The 23,290-nt window shown below is 40.1% G+C and overlaps 1 protein-coding gene across 1 annotated transcript in view; it reads right to left on the bottom strand.

The window, feature by feature from the left end:
* Positions 1 to 23,290, bottom strand: part of LOC124595890 (solute carrier family 17 member 9) — an 84,506-nt gene that overhangs the window by 25,057 nt on the left and 36,159 nt on the right. Inside the window, exons 4-5 of the mRNA XM_047134798.1 lie at positions 14,920 to 15,082; positions 14,738 to 14,834 (exon numbers count right to left, since the gene is read on the bottom strand). Coding sequence (XP_046990754.1) covers positions 14,738 to 14,834; positions 14,920 to 15,082 — 260 coding nt within the window. The remainder of the gene's footprint in view (positions 1 to 14,737; positions 14,835 to 14,919; positions 15,083 to 23,290) is intronic.

The raw sequence follows: 23,290 nt of genomic DNA, 5'->3' as shown, positions 1-23,290 counted from the left end.
CGAATTTGTCGTGCCCTCCCTCCTCTCTACTCCCCCCTCCCCCCCCCCTCCCCCAACTGGCCACTGTCCCGGCTCTGTGTAAATAAAAAGCCACACCAGCCAAGTGGATTATCTGCTTCCATACTCAACACACAACAATGCTACTGCTGGTTTCACACGAGATTTGGGCAGGATGCACAGTGCTGCAGACAACACTGTGCCAACCCAAACTAAAACAGCGACCTGATGCAGGCATACTACACCACTCTTCATTAACAAGATGCCTCTGCACACCACAACAAAACAGCACTGATGCAGTGTTTCAGTGGGCAGATGGTTCTCAACTATTCATCAATGACAGGCACCTGAACACATATTTCCTCATTGATTCATGGCCGATGTGAGCACTCTACTGCTCCAGTGTTGCCATCACTGCTGCAACTGTGCATGGCCAATGATACTGTAATTGCTGGAACTGCATACATCTTGCTCTCACACTCAACCTCAGCAAATAAATGCAAATACCTAGACAATCCTAATGGCAGAGGCAATTGAACCAGTACTGCAAGCTGATTTCTTCCAGTATTACCAATTACAGACAGATTAAATTGCACTCTCCTGTTATGAGGGGATGGCCAGAAGCTGGTCCATGGTGTGGTCAGCGATGCACTACCTACCAACACTGTTAACGCCCTCGGTCACGCTGCCACTGCTCAACGCAGCATTCGACCTGAAGCTACAAAGCAAGACACTTTTCAACCAGCTACACTTAAAAAGAGCTGAGTACTCATCATTACATCATGAAAACAAGGTCATGTATCTCAACAACAAACAACTACAGAGACAAATCATGGACACCACCACATCACTACATGCAGCTCAACAGCACCTCGACGACCTGCATCATCTCGACAATGAACACTACCATGGTGCTGCTACTACAGACACTTCTGAAGTTAGTGAAGTGTCGCAACCTCCACTTGAGTGTGCTCCTAAGACAATGCCATGTGGCATTAACAGCAGTGATGAATCAAGTCATGCCTCACATTCTGGATTTGCTCCATGCTCTTCCCCATTAGACCACATATAATCTATGCCATGCGTGAAGGTATAGATCACTGCATTACAACCACACTAGGTCCTCCTGTCTGTTGCTGCCCCCACAGTCTAGCTTCCCACAAACTTAAAGCAGCTAAAGCTGTGGTGGACGACCTTTTGCGAGCTGGCACAGTCAGGCCATCAGACAGTGCTTGTGCCTTTCCAATTACACTAGTTCCTAAAAAGAATGGTACTTGGTGCCTATGTGGCGACTACTGCTACCTCAATACCTTTACAATCATTGAGAGCTACCCTGTTCAGAACTTGCACAATTTTTTGCACGTTTTAGCCAGGGCAAAAATTTTCGGTATCATCGATTGAACAACTGAAAATTCTGATAGCAGCTGAAGATGTATCAAAAACTGCGATAATCATGCCATTCAGACTCTGAGTTCTTCTACATGCCTTATGGACTAAAAACAGGGCACAGACATGGCAAAGATATATCAATAGTGTACTGTTCAATTTTCCTTTTTGTTACGCCTGTCTAGATGATGTCATAATCTTTTTGCAAAATCAGCAGAACTATGACAACAACCTGTGTATCATCTTTGATAAGCTGACCTCTCATGGGGTCATGATAAACAATGATAAGTGCCAACTTTGGCAACCCCATGTGAACTTTGTCAGACACCATGTCAATGCCTCAGAGGTGTGCCTTACCCCTGAGAAAACTGACAAGATAACGTCTCCTCCCATCTACTAACAACTACCAAGAGCTATGTAGGTTTTTGGGTATCATAAATTTCTATAGGAACCAATTGTCACATACTGCTGAGATTTTGCTACCATTCACCGAAGCATCGTGCAGCAAGAATACATCTGGTAAACAAGGTCTCGACTGGACACTGCAAACACAGGCAGCCTTCAACAAAGTAAATGCACACCTGTTACATGCCACACCATTGCCCACCCATCGCCCAATGTGCATCTAACTACCACACCAGATGCTAGGGATCACACAACTGTACGTCTTATCATGGAACGGTTTGTCAGATCTAACATTAAAAAGGATTGAGCCACAAGGGCCAGGACTTGGATTCCATGCCAGCAGGCAAAAACTGGCTGCCATGCAAAGACCCCCTTTGGTAGATGTCCAACTCCGGAGGAGCATTCCAGCATGTCCACACTGACATCATAGTGCCACTCCCCAAATTTCATGGTTACTGTTACATCCTTCAATGATGGATCACATGATATAATGGGTGGAGGCAATTGGTTCTCCTGGGCATTTTCACAGCACATAAAGATGACCTTGATGTGTCAATTGCCAAATTACTATGTGGTGTGCCCCTCACTCTACCTGCTGGATTCATAGCACATGAAATGGTCCTCACAGACCGGGACTTACCAGACTTAGTCACGCGTGTGTAGACACACATACGAAACATCTGTGTGCCAGCCCCCCTCCCATCACATGACACTACAAATTTTTATTCATCAAGACCTGGCCACATACTCTCATGTGCTATTATGTACAGACACAGTGAAACCTGCCCTACAATTGCCATTTACAGGACCATACCATGTGTTGAAATGCAATGCAAACACTTTTGATATCAAAATTGTTGGAAAACACACAACAGTGTAAGTTAACTGGCTTAAACTGGTGTGGACTTCAGTGAACTTGTCAAAATGCACACACCTTCCCTGCCACCTCCTATGTACCCATTAGTCAATTTCCAAGTGCATGTGGATCTCTGAGATTTTCTGCCTGATAACATATCTGTCATATGATACCAACCTCATGATTACCACCACCTACATGGACAGGCAGTCAGCTGCAAGTTCTGTCACACACAGTTTCGTGCACACCCTTCCGGCCCACCAGAAGCTGACATGGCAGGACTCACCTCCCATTTTTCAGCAGACGGTACACTCAAAGTCACAGCGGCACAGCACATCCTGTGGATACAACAATACCATGCAGAGCTGCCAACATGCCCCCTTCTTCTAATATTGCTGCTGAGCCAGCAACAATTAAAGATGTTGCCAAGACTACATCCTTATCTGACAACAGTGCCGGCAGCAACCCATTTGGTTGCACTACTGAGGTCACGCTATGGGCGTGCTCTGCACCACCTGTCCCTCCTGTGCACCTTGCTGACTATGACGTGTCTTCCATTGCATCCACCATCATCACATAACCGTCCACATAACTTCTGCCAGACGATGCACTGCCGCAGTCTCTCCTTACAAGCTCCACACTACAGGTGGGGGGCCCTGTGTGGTGTAACATCTCTGACTGGAGATAAGGAGAATCACTGGTCCAGAAGGCAGAGAGAGTTAGTATGCTATGTATGCTCATAATGATTACATCAGTTATGTATATTGTGCTTACCAATAAATAATATGGAAATCATACCTCTATACTGTGTCACTATTCTGCCATCACACTACTGGTACTCCATTGCGGTGAAATTTGATGCCAGTGTGACATCATTAACCCACCTCACAGCCTATAGCCTTTTTTTGGACTTGTCGACACCTTCTGTCTGAAGTATCACTGACCCTTAGGTTGACATCACAGGGTGCCATGGTTTTACACTATTAGAGAGGAAGGTTGTATGCACCTCTGATCCAATTTCAAACTTCTGCTTCATAATATGAGAGAATTACAGGGTTTCAAAAAGTGACACTTTAATTGTGTTGTGCAATGTAGATTAATGGTCTGAGATACATTATCAAATTAATTCTGTGCTCATCTGTCAAGGTGTAATGTTACAATTGGTTGCACTGTTGTTTTTGCATCTTACAGTATTGTGAGAGAAACAACTGACTTTTGAACAAGTGCCACTTCCAAGGCCAGCTACATGCACGTGCTTGTTTCAACTCCTATTGTTAGAGTCAGCAATGAAGAGTTGTTTTACTCACTATCTTTTTGGTCATTGAAGCAAAAGATGTTACGAATACTGGTCGCTTAGTGCCTTCTTCAGTTATTAGATGTCCAACATCATAAATCCTCTGTAGGCTATAGCACCCTTCTTGAAATTCTGGATATAGTACCATTACAATGGAGTTATTTCTGAGCAGTTTTGAACTTTGTATCTGCTTAAATAGCAGAGAAGAATTTTTTCTACAAGTAATGTACTATTTACCAAGATTTTCATGGAGTTATGTGTCCCAATGACCCACTGCAAAATTTTATGGATGCAGATTATTGAATGCTATGAATGTGACGAACAATTACCACTATTTTCAGTCATTCATCAAGTTCTATATATCCCTCCAAGAAGGAGAACCATCGGAGATGTGCAACAATTCAAGATACATATTAAAAAAGGAGAAATAACTCTTAGAAACTTCATCTGTATACGGTAGTAAAATAATCTATTACTACACTGCTCACACACAAACTAAATGTCTTCTAGTAAGCTAGAATGACAGTGGTTAATTTGAAAAAAGATCTGCTGCTTCCTTAGTTATATTAAGTAGCTGCTGATTACCTTCTAATGGTAGTTTAATATTTACACCAATGCATTGAGATTTTTCAAAGGAAAAAGAGGAAAAAGCTAACTACATCTGTAACATCCGAGGCCTGTTTACATCACACCACTACTTGTCATGCAGTTTTACAATGAATATTGCTACTTGTCACACAGCTAGCAGGAATACTTAATCTCTGAATTTACAATTAAACAGTTAAAGGAGAAAAGAACTACTACTTACAAAAGTGTATCTTCTTTTACATGTATCTACCAGTAGTACTGAAATTTCACATGTCTCATAATTTTAAACAAATAATTTGTACAATGAATAGCCAGTTCCTGATAAGAGAGCAAAGCAAGAGAAGAAGATAACTTGTTGAATATGTAGGAATAAGAAACCCCTATCCAGGAGAAAGAGAGATGAGAAAACACAAAATTTCTCAGACAAACGGTACACTAGAAATGCAGCTACTCAAATGGAGGAGAATCATTCACAACCGACTCAAAAAGACAACTTAAATCTGTATCATATTTACCAAACTTGTAAACATGCAATGAATACCAAAAAAGGTAAAGAACGATTTCAACAAAGCAAGGGACTAAAACTCAGTATAATGGCGTATCAATCACAACTGGTGAAGATGGAAAAAACCACAAACCACAAGCTCTGTGGATTCAAGTAGAGGTAAAAGAAGAGAACCACCTGCAAAATCAAATATTCAGTTCAACAGAACAGATGTTGACACACTTTACGTTCTTGAGTAAGCATCATCAAGAGTTCGCAACACAAATACTGAAACAGATAGAAAGCACTTTACACCTTTAAATGAGAAGAAAGTGGGCACTGAAAGAGCAGGTTAAATAACTAAGCAGCGGGTGGAAATTATATCACGTCAAAATGTAAATATACAACAAGCCTATGAGGGGTGTGAAGAAACAATCTACCTTGCCAGATTGAAAGAACCATCAAAACAGCAAAGCATGCTGAGAAATATAGAAAGGACCAAACACCGAAAAGCTATCACACAAAGTCCTCCTTCAGATTCATTCACTTACTCTCTCTCTCTCTCTCTCTCTCTCTCTCTCTCTCTCTCTCTCTCTCTCACACACACACACACACACACACACACACACACACACACACACACAGTTTAGTTTACTCTTTGAATGTATCTGTCTGCCACTGAATTCCTCCTTTATGTAGTGAGTAGCAGTCTATCCTGATTCATATTGTCACATGGAAGAAGGTGTAATTAGATGAATGACAAACACCAACTTCACATAACGAAGGTTTATTCAGCACTTGCACATACAAGAGCGCGGAGCGAACTGCCTCTGGCCAGAATACATACAGTATATATATAGCTACAAAACATTCCAGTACAATGATTCTTGATATTTGTGGATAATTCTAGAATGTACTCAAACCGAATATAGACATTAAAATTGTATAGTCCAGGTGAGTTTTGAACTCAACGACCCTCCATGCAACAGTTTAGTATCATAACCACTACACCAAAGTGCTACTCAACTTCTTCTGCGACATTGTTCCCTCCTTAAGAGAACAGCATCTCGGCATTACGTCCTCCTAGTCCGGGAACGAGTCATCGGTCCTGCATACTAAGAAATCCGATGACTGATGCTCGCGCTGGCGGTGATCTTCTCAGAACTTCTTTTGCCGCTATGCTCTTAATCACCTTTCCACTTGTTGCCTGTCACTGGAGCTTCGTATTTACCCTGGGTGGCAGGGTCCTTGTAGGGCTTCATTCGAATGATGTGGACCGTATCTCTGATCTTTCTTCGTCTTGCATCGGGGTCGAAATCTTCAACTTCATAAGTAACATCAGACAACTTTCTTACAACCTTATAAGGTCCAAAGTAGCGCCTGAGGAGCTTCTCAGAGAGACACACCTTCCGAACAGGAGTCAAGATCCATACGAGGTCACCCGGCTGGTAGAAAACAGAGCAGTGGCTCGCGTCTTACCTTCGGCGATCGTTTTCTTGAGCCTGCAACCTGTGGAATCGGGCTAACTGCCAAGCTTTCTCAGCTCTGGTTAACACCTGGCCGATGTAGTCATCATCCACATCATCAGGATGTAACGGAAACACAGTGTCCATCATCATAGTTGCCTCACGCCCATGCACCAGGAAAAATGGCCGTAAATCCTGTGGTGTCTTGTTTGGCGATGTTGTAGGCAAATAATCACGAAAGGTGGCACCTCACCCCAGTTGCTCTGCTCGACATTGGCGAACATTGATAGCATGTCGGCCAAGGTCTTATTAAGGCATTCAGTAAGCTCGTTAGTTTGCATATGGTAGGCAGTCGTCATGTAATGAGTAATGTTGCACTGACAGTTTCTCTCTGTCACAAGATTTGATTGAAAAACTTTCCCTCAATCTGTAATTAATGACCTTGGGGCACCGTGTTTTAATAAAATACAATGAATTTGGCTACCTCGGATGCTTTGGATGTTTTCACAGCTTTTGTAATGGCATAGCATGTCATATAATCAGTGCAAACAATAATCCATCTATTGACACTAGCAGATGTTGGAAATTATCCGAGGAGGTCAATCCCAACACCTTGGAAAGCCATTTCGGCTGGTGGAATTGGTATGAATTGGCCAGGTGGTTTCTGAGGAACTGCCTTTCTCCTCTAGCACTCTCTACAGTGCGACACATAGTGATGGACACTCCTAAATAAACCTGGCCAGAAAAATCTCTTGCGGATTCCACTGTAGGTCTTAATAAATCCTAAATGTCTGGCCTCAGGTGTGTCATGGAATTTCTGTAGAACATCTAAGTGCATGTGTTTAGGAACTTTCCAAATGGATCAAAGTTTTTCTTGCCAAGTAATCCATTAACTACCTTAAATTGTCCTTTCACATCCTCTGACAGATTTAAGGCAAGCATAATTTGAGATATCTTGGCATCCTTATTCTGCTCAGCAGAGAGATCCTGGAGTGCAGCGAGACAGTCACTATCTTCATCAAAGTCTTGATGGTCTTGCACAGGGTTTCTTGAGAGACAGTCAGCATCTTGGTGTTTTCTTCCACTTTTGTACACAATGGTAATGTCATACCCTTTAAGACGTAGTGCCCACCTGGCGAGTCATCCTGTTGGATCATTAAGAGCCGTCAGCCAACAAAGTGAATGATGGTCCATAACAACTGTGAATGGCCTTCCATAGAGATACTGTCGAAATCTGCACATGGCCCAGATCACAGCAAGACATTCTCTTTCTGTAGTTGAGTAGTTTCTCTCGGCTTTTGTAAGTGTCCTAGAAGCATAGGCTATAACCTTCTCTTTTCCATCCGAAATTTGCACCAGAACACAACAATCTCATACCCACTGGCATCTGTGTGTAGTTCTGTAGGTGTTCTTTCATCATACATACCAAGTACAGGGTCAGTCATCAGAGCTTTTTGCAGCACATCGAAAGAATCTTGTTGAGCACTACCCCAGATAAATTTAGCATCTGCTTTTAACAACTCTTGGAGTGACCTGGCTTTGATACAAAAGTCTTTGATAACACAACAGTAATAAGAATATAATCCGAGGAAGCTTCTCACATCTCTAATACTTTTAGGAATACGAAATTCCATTATAGATCTCACCTTTCCTGGGTCTGGCCGCACACATTCATTTGACACAAGGTGTCCAAGAGACACTTTCTTGGATTAAGTTTCAGTCCACCTTGTTTGAGACACTTAAGAACGGCCCTCATTCTTTTTATATGTTCATCAAATGTCTCTGAGAACACTACAATGTCATCTAAATAACAAAGACACGTCGTCCACTTCAGGTGCCTTAGAAGATTATCCATCATCTATTCAAAAGTCGCTGGTGCATTACATAAATCAAATGGCATTACCTTAAACTCATAAAAGCCCTCAGGGGTGATGAATGCAGTTTTCACACGATCAGCCTCATCTACTTCAATTTGCCAGTATCCAGAGTACATGTCCATGGTTGAGAAGAACTTAGCCCCCTTCAGACAATCTAGCATATCGTCAATTCGTGGAAGAGGGTAACCGTCCTTTTTAGTTATCTTATTAAGCTTCCTGTAATCAGCACAAAAGTGCCAACTGGTGACAACCATGGGCTCTGAAAAGGCTGAATGATGTCATTCTTCATCATTTTCTCTACCTCGTCACGAATTATTCGACGTTCCATTGCTGACACATGGTATGCTCTCTGGCTTATTGTTTGACAGTCTCCAGTGCTAATCAGGTGCTTCACTGTCAATTTGTCTAATTTGCTCTTCACCTGTGGACTGAAGCATTCAGAGGACTCTTGAAAATGGCAAGTAGCTTCTTCTGTTGTTCCTTAGTAAGATCTGGTGATAGTCGAGCTAGAACATCTTGTCTCGTAGTGGTAGTGCTAATTTTGCCCACAGACTCGGCATGGGAGGTTTCTATGACGCTCAGCTGTTCTTCAATTAACAGCTCAGTGTTTGCTACACACATGCGTCTTGGAAGGATCTGTGGTTCTCAGTGACAGTTAACTATCCACAATTCACCGAATCTGTTCTTAAATGAGACGACAGAGGCTGGGATGACCAAGTTATTCTTCAGTGGTATGCTTCTCTTACATTCCACTACAAGATCCATGGGTTGGTACATGGCATGACATGCAACAGTTACCTTTCTAGTGCTGACTGCAGGAATGATCACTTCATCCAGCACACATAGTCTCCACACACTTGGATGCGCATCTTCCTGTCCACAGTATCTCATCTCGTCTAGCATAATCTTCGAGCGACCACAATCTATAATTGCCTGAGAAGCTTTCAAAAAGTCCCATCCGAGAATGATGTCATGACTAAACTCTTGTAAGATGATGAATTCTAACGGCTATGTATGGCCACTTATACTCACATGAATGGTACATCTATCTGTAGGTTTTACGTATTTTCCATTAGCCAGCTTCAGCAGAGATGTTTTGTTGTCGGCGAATATGGTTTTCTGCAACTGGCGGTGGTACTTCTCCGAAACGACTAAATATGATGCTCCAGAGTCCACAAGAGCTTGGGCTGGTCAGCCAACCATGGGGATATTGACATAGTTTCCTATTATTTTTGTAGTGATTGACGGCGGAGGATTTTTCTCTTCAGTGGCCTCACCTCCAAGGAAGGTCGCACCATTTAGTTTTCCTGGCTGCGGTGGCTAGGTGATCAGCTGGAGCTTCTAAACAGCAATGGAGACCTTGATTGGCGTGTTGGGGAGCATCCTTTCCAGCAGCTAGCTTCTGGCGAAGGTGACCTACGTCGTTCTGCACCCACATTTTCTTGTTCGTCGTGCGGGAGTTGATCTGCTAAGATCGGTCTGCTGTCTTCTGGCATGAGCATCATCAACTATCCACCACCTTTCTCGAAAATAGCGCACCACATGTCCCATTCGTCTGCAGTGGAAACATACTGGTTGGTTATCCTGGGTCCTCCAGATGTCAGTTTTCCTTGGTGCCCAAACAGGTTCCTCACGCTGCATTGTAGGAACGTAACTCTGCCTGGGTCTCGACTTTTTCACCATTTTAAAGGGAAATGAATGACGAGAGATTGGGTTCAATGACTGTTCCACTTCCTCCCTTATGACCTCTTGAATCATCTCAGGTTTTTGCTCGCCTGCAATCCAAGTGCCTTCTGAACTTCCTCTCACCATCTGACGAAGAACACTTGTGAAATCTGTTGCTTCCTCCATCACAGACATCGATACAACATTTGGAAGCCGTTCAAACTTCTTGCATGTAATTCTTTTTTGATGCATTGTCTCAATGTACTGGCACCATTTTATGAAGCCGTCTGCTGTCGAAACCTCCTTCAGGAGTAGGGCTTGATACACATCCTCAGCAACACCCTTCATGAGATGTGCTTCCTCCTCCATTCTAGGATCCACTATTTTACACAACTCCAAGACATCTTGAATGTAGGATGCTGTAGTTTCTCCTGGACGCTGTGCCCTGCACTTTAATTTATCTTCAGCCTTGCACTTCTGTCTTTGTGTGTCGCCGAAATACTTGTGCAGTTCCGCCTGGAATACTTCCCAGCTTGTGAACTTCTCCTCGTTGTTCTCATACCATTGCTTGGCAGTGCCCGCCAAGTAGAAAAATACATTAGTCAAACACACGGTGTCATCTCATTTCTTAAATTTGGCTATACGCTCATATACCTTCAGCCACTTGTTTGGATCTTGGTCATTGTCACCAGAGAACCCAGAAGGATGTCTCATGTGGTGGCACACAGTTGCTGTCATCATAACGTCGTCTTCTTCTTCTGCCTCTGGTAGATTGCGATCTGTTGAATATGGCTCGAACTCGGGTTTCTCGCCACGTAAAAGGTGGCTCTGTCGTGGCCTGATGGGAGCCACTGTGTCATCGATAATGTGCACTGCCACAAGTTCCAATACCCGACGTCTCCACCAGAATAATGTCACGTAGAAGAAGGTGTAATTAGATGAATGACATACACTAACGTCACTTAACGAAGGTTTATTCAGCACTTGCAGATACAAGAGTGTGGAGCGAACTGCCTCCAGCCAGAACACATACAGTATATATACAGCTACAGAAAATTCCAGTACAATGATTCTTGATATTTGTGGATACTTCTAGAATGTACTCAAACTGAATATAGAAATTAAAATTGTTTAGTTCAGGTGAGTTTTGAACTCACGACCCTCTGTGCAACAGTTTAGTATCATAACCACTACACCACAGTGCTACTCAACTTCTTCTGCGACAATATTATTATTCCATCCTTGAATTTCCATTGCTTGATTCTGGCTAGTGGCTTTCCTTCCATCCATCAACCCATTGCTGTTTCCATTTGTTACTGCTCTCTATCTTATTAGATAACTCAATGTCCATCTTTTCTTTCTCTACTTTCCAAAACCCCCTTGTCACTCATGAAGAGCACATGCTTGTCACTCACTCACCAAGTGCGTGATGCACTGACTTCTGAACTACCCTGCAGCAATGGTCTCCTTTGATTTTCCTGGTCCTTAAGCATCATCCCACCAACTCCCTTCTACCAAGTGTATTTTCATGTGTTTTCCTTGATCTGCCTTCACCACATGTGTGTTCTCATACTTTGATTCAACAATTCTGCTCCCTCCCCTACATTCAAGGCTATGTGTGAGCAATTTGTGCTTGCTGAGTGAGTTTTTGTTTTTCTAAATATGAAAACCACACTTTGTCCAACGGCTAAGACTATTTTTAAATGAGCCCATCTGGCGGTCAAAACCTCATCTTTGTGGTGAGCAGTTATTTATTCTAATTCGTATTGCAGTTATTGCATCCTGGATTTTTATTGTTTACTTTCAAATGTTCAACACAACCAAGTGATATGTTACAAAAACTCCCAAAAATGTAATTGTCCCTTACAAAAATAAGTCCTCCAAAACAAGCACATATCTTACACACTTGGTTACCTAACACAATATGAAATGTACAGATTACTACTCACTGCATTGAGTTGCAGACAGGCACACCAAATGTATGCAATTGGATACTATTAAGCTGTTGGACCACAGCCTCCTTCAGGAGCACAAAGAGGATTACATGAAAGAAGGGTATGTTGCAGGTCACCTTGAACAACTTATTTCTTCATTGAAGACATCACCTACAAAATATACATTGAACAGCCATGGGCAAAGGAATGGCACTATCCTATGCTGACCTTTACATGGGCCATATAAAGGAATTATTACTGACCACACAGAGTCCCAAACCCATCACCTGGTTCAGATTCATTGCTGACATCATCTTGATCTTGAATGAGGGTGAGGACACCCTATACACATTCCTCCATGACCTCAACACCTCTCCCCCATTTGCTTCACCTGATCCACCTCTGCCTAATGAGCCATCTCCCTTGATGTTGATCTCCACCTCAAGGTGGCTACATCAATCCACATGAAAGTTACCAACCACCTACAATACCTCCATTCAGGCAGCTGCCACCCATTCCACACAGAGAAGTCTTTTCCATACAGCCTAACCCCTAATGATCATCAAAACTGCAGAGACAAGCAGTTCCTCTCCAAATAAGCTGAGGGTCTCACTGATGGCTTCACAGACTGGAACTACCCTCTTCACCTTTCCAGAAACAGATCTCCCACTCTGTCTCCACAGTCACCTGCCATTGTCCACATACCAACTTAACTAGCCACAAAAAGAGCCTCCTCCTACCACCACCCTTGTTGCTTAGTGAATAAGCAGTACTATCCACTCAAGACTGGAGCAACTGAATACACACTCTGCCAGCATTTCCACTACCTTACCACCTTTTGTTTGATCCTGAAATGAGAAATATCTTCCTTCCTACATCCCTCCTACAGTGGTGTTCGCTGTCCATCCAACCTATGCAATGTCTTTGCCATGTGACTCATATTCCGGTAATACATATAGAGTCACAACCCGCCCCAGACATCTTCCCACTACTACTTACTTCAGTTTTATCACAAGCATCTCCTGCCCATTCAAAGATACAGGTTCATGTGTGACAGCAGCCATCTGGACTACTAACTTAGCTGCAATCACAGTGTGGCATTCTACATGAGCATGAACAGTAACAAACAAGCTATCTATCTGCACTAATGGCAACCATCAAACTGTGGCCAAGATGCAGTTGCCAAGCATGCAGCCTATTTTAATCACTGCTTCACAGCCTTTGTAAACTGCATTCTTCCCATCAACACCAACTTTTCTGAATTGTGCCAAGGGATCTCTCCCTCCAACATATCCTTTGTTTCACAAGCTGCAACATGGTCTCAGCTTAAAACAGTGATCCAGGAAGTGTAGAACGAATTTATTTTATTTCCACCAATGATCACAAAACTTTTGGTCATTAGACTATTGGTTTCAGTCAGCAATGACCATCTTCAGATCTGCAGCAAGTTGGGGAATGGAATACAACCAGTGAACAGATTATGCATTAGAATAATAAAATACGCCATAACAAAAAATTATTAGTTTCATGGATATGAAAACATACACTTAAAATATGACTAGACATACCTATTTTATAAGCTGTCCTAAAATAATAAAGCCATAGTGGCATTGTCACAAAATATACACAAGCAGCATAGCATCATTGCACATATTTAAATATTTATATCCCACCAGTACACCCACACAGTCCTTTCCCCTTCTCTACAAGGGGAAAAATATCACAATGCCAAAAACCATGTCAAACTGTAGATTGTGAGGCAGATTTAAAGCTACCAGCATAGACAACTACCAGCTTCATGTTAGCAAGATAACACAAAAAGTACTTCAAACATGACCGGGTGAAAACAGAGTCTTGCATAAGCCAGAATTCCTCTGTAGTTTACTCTCAACAAGAAAGGAAAATACTAACTGCAACATCTGCAAGATGATCAAATTGTTGGTTTTCTACTGGGCCTTATAATATTTAATTTTTTCTGTATGTACTGTAATACCTTAATATTATTTTATTATACTGTGCACTCTGTTTTTTATTGTATCAAATCATATGTTTATCTGATGACACCCACATGAAATTGTAGTATATCTGGATGAATAAAAGAAATGAAATTTCATTTTTTCCATAAGAGAAAGTTTTGTTGGATTTGTTTCTCTAGTTTTCATCTGCAGAAGAGACACTACAAATGATGCTTTTCGATTTTGTAATCTGAGAGCGCTCTGATAGTATTAGTGGATGACAGGTAGAGATTGGACTGAAGCAAACAAAACTGAAGTTTCAACACCAACATTCAACCTGGCATCAATTCTTTTTAACTACGCAACCTACAGGAATGGACTAGAAATTTAACTACCTATAAGATGCCTTTACAATAGAACACTGTGCATGAGCCACTGCCTGCAATCTGCTTACTGTCAATAAGAGAAGCTTTCTGGTCTCCCTATCTTTCTACCATGGACACTACCAGTTGCTGCAATGTTTGCTCCATGTCAGACTTTTACCAAAATGCTACAACACAATTTCAATATATATTTTTCTTACAAACTCTTGCTTACAGCTTATTCAGTTTGCCTCACTATGACAACCATCCTGATTGTGGTCTCACTTGGAAGTGTAAATGGTGGTTCATACATAATTAATACCTCTTCATTAGTGGAGGGCTACAGGAATAAACAATTACATCTTTCAGTACAAAGTTATCAAAAATTACAAAAAAACAAAGAAAACACATTTACTTTCAAATAACAAATCTGATTATCATAATTAATAACTATGCAAATATAGTTACCTTAGCATCAGGGTACATATCATGAAAATATGTTGGCAGCCATGATAATAAAAGAAAAAAACAATTGTTCTGGCATGTATGTCCAAGCACACAAGACCTGCAACATAATTTCTCTATATAACACATTCATAAGTGTTCAAAGCATTTATGTTCAATGATGTACATTATCGTTCTGTACTTACCAGAAAGAAAGATTTGTAAAAAGTCTCATCCATGGTACTGGCAAGCTTTCTTTGATATAAAGAGGTGGGTGTGGCTTTGAAGGCAAATACAGGTTATTTTTTCTTCTGTTTAGGGACAGGGCATAGAAATTTAGTAGAAGTATCCATAATAAAACAAGGGAACCTAAAAAATAAAGGTGACAAACACATTAAAAAGGTGTAATTGTTATCCGTCATGGAATGTTTTACAACTAAGTTCATTACACAGATTGAAAGTCTAGATTTAATTTGCTCACTTAAGAACATAATGAGCTGTCAACCCAATGACTATCATAAATGTGGCTTTACTCCAGTATTGTGAGGACTGAGTCATAGTCTTGGCTAAAGCCATCCTCACAGGGGACGTGTTTCTCACTGTGAAGCATGCCAGATGTTGTTTCCATCATGGTTGGTGCACACTCAATAATGAGCTGGTGTATCATACGGGACATGATCCTCATCATGATTTGCAACTGAAGCACTCTCCAGTGGCAGTTGTTAGCTATATCTGAATCATAAACCACACAGGTCGTGTACAGAAACGGACAGGCATAAAACTTCTGTGTTAGCTTTTTGAAATATACATTTGCTTTCTTTTCCTTGCGCTAGCCACGTTACCCTGTGTGACGAATACATTAATAAAATTCCAATATTCATGAACATGGGACAAGTGGAAAGAAAAGTTTGAGCCTTGCACTAGGTGACATGTGAGGGTTTGTGCTCCTGTAAAGATACGTTATTTATATTCTAATAACAGTTAGTTTAGAACAAATTAATCATTAAACTAGTATATTAGTTTGTTTCTTCAGCTTACTATTAAAGGTTTCACTTTTCTTAACATATTATTCCAGAAAATGCAAAACATTCCTGAAGTAGGGTTGTAGTTATATTTTTATTTACATTTTGGAACAGTAAACTTAAAGGATCCCATTTAATTGTTCTTTTTTCCTTTCCAGCAGTGTCAGTAGAATGTATCCCTCCATTATTAAGTTTATGTTTCCTGAAAGTAGTGTAAGTCTTAAATTAACAATGTAAGAAAATATAGCTTGCTACTTACCTTAAACAAGACATGTCAAGTCGCAGACAGGCACAATTAAAAGACATTTACCTAAAGGTTTTGGTCATAACCTTCATCAATGAAAGAGGATACACACACCTTTCACACACACAAGGAAGCACACCTCATGCACACATGACTGCCAACTCCAGCATCTCGAGCTGGAAGAATATGTTGCACCATCATCCTATATGCGGTCTCCTTTACAGGCAAATGAATCTTTCCTCAAATTCTCCCAATAAACTGAAGTTGACCATTTGCCTTCCCTACCACAGTTCTCACATGCTCGTTCCACCTCATATCACTTTGCAACATTAGGCCCAGGCAGTTACACGACTTGACTGTATCAAGCGGGACACTAGTAATACTGTATCCGAACGTTACAGGCTTGATCTTCCTACTCATCCACATTAACTTACATTTTTCCACATGAAGAGATATCTGCCATTCATCACACCAACTGGAAATTTTGTCTAAGTCATCTTGTATCTTCCTACAGTCACTCGACTTTGACCGTACCCCATGGCATCGTCAACAAACAACTGCACATTGCTGCCCACCTTGTCTGCCAAATCATTTATGTATATAGAGAACAACAGTGGTCTTATCACAATTACCTGGGGCACTCCTGACAATACACTTGTCTCCGATGAGCACTCATTGTCAAGGACAACATACTGAGTACTATTATTTAGGAAGTCTTCAAGCCACTCACATATCTGTGAAATTATTCCATACGATCATGCCTTCGTTAATATACTGCAATGGGGCACCATGTCAAACGCTTTCCGGAATATCTAGAAATATGGAATCTGCCTGTAGCCCTTTATCCATTGTTCGCAGTATACCATATTATACGACTGATATTTTCTCCTGATTTGTGGACATATTTCGAACTGAGAATATATTCAATGATTCTGCAGCAAACAGAACTTAGGGATATTGGTCTGTAATTTTGTGGGTCCATTCTTTTACCCTGCTTATATACTGGAGTCACCAGCACTTTTTTCCAGTTGCTTGAATCTTTGTGCTGGGTTTGAGATTTATGATAAATGCAAACTAGGTAAGGGGCCAATGCCTTCGTTAAATCAAACTGGGATTCCATGCGAACCTGGTGATTTATTTGCTTTCAAATCTTTCAGTGGTTTCTCTACACCAGGTATGCTAATTACTATGTCGTTCATACAGGAGTCTGTCCGATGGCCAAATGACAGTACGTTTGTACGATTCTCCTGTGTGAACAATTTCTCGAACTTGAAATTTAAAACTTCAGATTCTGTTTTGCTATCTTCAACTGCCACACCAGACTGGTTAACAAGGGACTGAAAGGAAGCCTTAGACCCACTTAGCAATTTTACACACAACCACAACTGTTTCGAGTTCTCTGCCAGACCTTTTGCTAAGGTGTGACAGTGGTAGTTGTTGTATGCTTCGCGCATAGCTCTTTTCACAGATGCACGAATTTCTACTAACTTTCATTTGTCATCATTTGCGCATTCCATTTTGAACCGAGAGTGCTACAGCCTCTGCTTCCTCAGCATATGCTGAATTTCATTATTAAACCACAGTGAGTCTTTTCTATCCTTTATCCACTTACCAGGCATATAATTCTCCAGACCATGATTTACAATCTGTTTAAACCTTGCCCGTAATTCTTCTACATCCATCTTACTGGACCTAAGTGCTGAAATTCACAGTCTAAGTGAGTTGTTAATAACTGTTTATCTGCTCTAACTAGCAGAAGCACTCTCCTACCCTTCTTGAGTGATTTATTAACTTTTGTAATCACAGTTGCTATTATGACATTATGATCACTAAGTCCTGTTTCTATACTGACATGGACAATAAGGTCTGGCCTATTTGTAGCTACAATGTCTAAGATATTGCCATTGTGTATGGGCTCCAGAGCTAACCGCTCAAGACAGTTTTCAGAAAACGTGTTCAAAAGTATTTTACATGACTGTCCGCCCCCGCCCCCCCCCCTCCAACACACACACACACACACACACACACACACACACACACACACACACACACACACACACAATGAATCCCTAGACATCCCAGTCTACACTTGGCAGGTTAAAGTCGCCTCCAACTAGTAATGCATGATCTTGGTATTTATGCGCTATTGACTGTAGACTTTCTTTGAAAGACTGTCACAGCAGAATCAGTTGGCCGGTAAAAACATCCAACAATTAACTTGGTTGAAAGAGAATTAGAGTAACTTTATCAAAACAAAACTTTTGAATGGACTAAAATGTCTGAAAGGAAAAAAACCATTATAATCAAAATCAGTGTTTAGTAAAAAATAATACTGTGAGTGCAACACCAAAATATAAAGCACGACTCGCAGTCAATGGATATTCACAAAAATAAGGGATAGAGTGTGGAGAAACTTTTTCACCAGTAGTAAAATATAAATCACTTAGGTACCTTTTAGCCCTGGTAATAAAAGAAGATTCACAAATTCACAAAATGGGTGTAAAGACAGCTTACTTAAACGGGAACCCAATCATCACACACGAAGAAAATTTTGAAAATGTTTGACATGAGTGACTGTAAACCCATTTCTACACTGATAGAACCAGGAGCCAAGTTAATAACCAGGGAAGAAGATGTAGACTGCAATTAAAACATACCATGTTTAGAGGCAGTAAGGAGCCTTTTGCATTTGTCACAAACATTGACGCCTGATATTGCTTTTGCCACAAATATCGTAAGCAGATTCTGCATAAGCCCAACAGCTGGTTAAAAGGATATTTAGATATCTAAAGGGGACAAAAGACTATAAATTAAGACACTGTAAAAAGGGAAATATAAAAATTGATGGTTACAGTGATGCAGATTGGGGAAGTGAGTTGGAGAGTGGACATTGTGTTACAGGATGTTGTTTTAGATTACTTGGGAGACTTATATCATCATGCCTTGAGTACTGCAGAAGCTGAATATATGGCTCTGTCACACACAATTCAAGGAGCATTGTGGATCAGGACTCTAATGGCTGACACAGCACCTAATATCAGTATGGAACCCAAAAATATATTTTGTGACAGCCAAAGATAATGTTGGTAGTGCCAGAACCAAACACATCTATATAAAGCACCATTTCATGAGGAGGAATAATGAAGTACACCATTTAGGCACAGAAGAGATGTTCGCTGATCTACTAACCAAACCCTTGAACAAGGAGAAATTTCAGACGATGTGAAACAATATGGTTTGACCTGTAAAAGTGACATCTGAAATGTCTGTTCAGGGGGGGGGGGGGGGGGGGGTGTTGGGGATATATGAACAATAATTTTGTATGTGAATGTGTATGTGGCACAGTGTAGTGCACGGAGTGTAATAGACCTCTATGACTACTTTGTATATACTTTGTGGCATTGCCTTAGCTACGTACTGTAAACACACTGTTCTATGTAAGGGATGTTAAAATACAATTTGCTTATTAATGCATTTTTCACATTCAGAATTATTTATTTTGCTGTGCTAGTTCCAACAAAGTTAAACCAACAGGAGGACAAAATCAACAAAGTTAAACCAGCAGGAGGACAAACTGAACAAAATGTAAAGCCCTGGATTGAGAAAGATCGCGAGACGTACATTTTTATATGTTTGAATGTCAACAGGAAAAGAACAAATTGTAAGTCTGTTAGTAAATAATAAAAAAATTAGAAATGCTATATGGCAAGAAACCAGATTCAACGAAGGTGAAAATAGAGTTGGCAAGCTGAAGAAGATTTTATATGTCCTACAGAAGCTCCAAATAACTGGAACGAGGATTTTTCAAATTATCTGTTGTCATTAGGATTTGTTAACACTGATGGCAATCCTTGTATTTACAATAATGAAGACAGAAGCATCATTACAGCATTGTTTGTCAATGATAGGTTAGTTATTGGAAGCAGAACAGGCAGCATTACTGATGTTTTGAACAAGCTGAATCAGACGTTTGAAATAACATTTGGCAGAATATTTCAAAATCAACTGTCATATCTTGGGATGGAAATCAAAATAAGTTCAGAGGGAATTTTTATAAATCAGTCTATATATACACAGAAAATCTTAAGACAGTTTATGTTTGATGATTTGAATCCAGGCCAACTGAAGAATGGGATACAACTCATCGGCTTTGACCAATGTCATCATATTTTAGTAATAGATATTAATTTGTTTATTTTCAAGCCATAGATAATAAATTAGTTATCTTCTGTGGCAAAGCATCTTAATCATAAATAGAAATAAATGAATGTGTTATTAAGAGACAGATATTGTGTACACTTATTGTCACTTGTGGTAATTTCAAATCATTTGTGTACAAGGTTTTGAGTTACACCTTTGATGGTGAATCATTCTAATTGCTGCTTCCTCTACAATTGATTTTCATATCTTGTTCTATGTAGTTCAACTGAAAAATAGGATACAAGTACTAGGAAAAGCAAAAAAAAGTAACCTACATAATACTGACATCCTATACCTCAGCTGAACTATGAAGGTTGTATCCTATTCTTCAGTTGACCTATATAGGTCAGTTTAAGTACAGGATACAAATTTTACATTTGTCACTTTTTTTTATCTTTGATAGTACTAGTACCTTATTCTTCAGCTGACCTATATAGGTCAACTTACATCCACATCTATACACTGCATGACAGAGGGTATGTTCCTTTCTAACAGTTATTACAGTTTCTTCCTGTTCCATTCATGTGTGGAGTGTGGAAAGATTGATTGTCTGAATGGCTCTGTGCATGCTGTAATTATTCTAATCTTATTCTCACAATCCCTATGCGAGTGATACATAGGGGATTGCAATTTATCCCTAGACTAATCATTTAAAGCCAGCTCTTGGAATTCTGTTAATAGACTTTCTAGGGATAGTTTATGTCTGTCTTCAAGAGTTCCTTCAATGTCACTGTGACATTCTCCGATGGATTAAACTAACCTATGACCATGCTGCCCTTCTCTGTATAAGTTCAATATCCGCTGTTAGTCCTATCTAGTATGGGTCTCACACACTTGAATAATATTCTAGGATGGGTCACAAGAGTGATTTGTAAGTAATCTCTTTTGTTGACTGATTTCATTTCTCCAGTATTCTACCAATAAACTGAACTGCTTTACCCATGACTAAAAGTATGTGATCATTCCATTTCATATCCCTACAGAGTGTTACACCCAAGCATTTTTATGAGTTGGCTGATTTCAACAGTGACTCACTCATTGACATTATAGTCACAGGATATTAGATTTTGCTTTGTAAAGTGAACAGTTTTAGATTTTTGAACATTTAGAGCAAGTTGCAAATCTTTGCACCATGTTGAAGTCTTATCAAGATCTTACTGAATATTTATGCAGCTTCTCTCACATAGTGCTTCATTACAGATAACTTCATCATCTGCAAAAAGCCTGAAGGTCATTCATATACAACAGAACAGCAAGGGTCCTAACATACTTCCCTGGAGCACAACTGAAGTTACTTCTACATCTGATGATGACTCTCCATCCAGCATAACGTGCAATGTCCTCTCTACCAAAAAGTTCTCAATCCAGTCACAAATTTCACTTGACACCCCATACGCTCATACTTTTGACAAAAAGCACAGTTGCGATACTGAGTGAAATGTTTTTCGGAAATCAAGAAACTTAAGTACAGGATACAAATTTTATGCATCTTGCTTTTTCTGCCTTCGCCAGTATTGGTATCCTATGTAGGTGAACTGAAGTACAGGATACAAACTTTATGTTTGTCACTTTTTTCAACTTTGCTAGTACTAGTATCCTATTCTTTAGTTGATATTAGTACTAGGGAAGGTGAAAACCCCGACATACATAAAATTTGTATATATGTCAACTGAGGTACTCCATGCCAATGTTAAGTATGTCGCTTTTGCTAGCACTGGTATCCTAACCTACAGTTGATCTATATAGGTCAACTGAAGACAGGATACTAGCCATTTCTAGTGTGAAAAAAGTGATATATGTGACATTACATTCGAAATATGGATGTACATGACATATGTTCATGATCTGTTTTCTCTGTACTACATTTGTTTGTTTCTCAACCTTCATCTATGCTTTTAAATCTCTGTAATGCATCATCATCTGTTGTAACTTGGTATGTCTGTGGCAACTTGTGACTTGGTCAAACCCGGTGGATTGTATTCCATTCCTCAGTACTCCCTTGAATTCAGTAGCTACACCCAAGGAGGCTGGAATGGTGACAGAGAAAGAAAATCTTGTCAATGATATCCCACTGGAAAGAACTGAAGCCTACAGAGATGCTATTTGGAGCCTACTGTCCCTTGCAACAATGTATCATCCAGATATCAGTTTTGCTGCTAATTACTTAAGCAAATTTGGTAATAAACCAATGATAGGTCGCTGAAAAATGGTGAAGTGTATTTTTCAGTACCTAAAAGGAACCATGTAGTTTGGTATATTCTTTGATGGAGACTGAACACTACTTACATTTGCTGATACTGATTGTGGAGGTGATATCTCAACTAGATGCTCCACCAGTGGAGTTCTTATCATGCGAGGGGGAACTCATTTTCTGCTAAGCTTGAAAGCAACATCTTGTACCAACTTCAACTGCTGAAGCAGAATATCAAGCCACTATCTCTTTGATTGACAATGTGTGTTGGATACAATGCCTTGGACAAGAACTCAGAATTTTAGGTTTGAATGAATCAACAGAACTGTGAATTGACAATGATGCTCCCATACATGCGATGAATAATACCTATGAAGGAAAAATAAAAACAGACAAGTAGCACATTGACATTCCATGAAAATTCGTTTAAGAACATATTGTAATGACCATAAAATAGAAACTTGTGGAAAGTTCGAGTGAACTTGGTGACATACTGACAAAACCACAGCCTCGTAAAGTATTTGAAGAATTAAGAAGGAAAATAATTAAGGAGGAGTGTTAAGAGTTAACAATTTTTCTATGTCTTGTTTCATATGTTGTGCAAGGTGCTTTTATATATGTTTCATGTATTTTTTTAATAGTGCTCAGTCAGTTTTCTGTTGTTTCTTGTTCAAGCATATTGGAACTGAATACGTTACATTAAATTGTACTACTTCAAACATTACAAAATAGTTACTTACCAGTAAAAAAAGAACTATGTTTTATGCCACAACAGAACAATTAACTCCGTCACCATAACTGTAGATGCTGCCCTCGTTCAGTGCAATAATGTAAATTTTCATAGTTGATACTGGTTAGTGCTCCTAATAATCAATCTTAGTGAAGAATAAAGATGCATCAATACAATCTAAATGGTGGTG

This window comes from Schistocerca americana, chromosome 2 (assembly GCF_021461395.2).
Source record: "Schistocerca americana isolate TAMUIC-IGC-003095 chromosome 2, iqSchAmer2.1, whole genome shotgun sequence".
NCBI classification, from domain to species: domain Eukaryota; kingdom Metazoa; phylum Arthropoda; class Insecta; order Orthoptera; family Acrididae; genus Schistocerca; species Schistocerca americana.
Note: the sequence above shows the minus strand (reverse complement) of the source record. Positions and strands in the feature narration are given on the sequence as shown.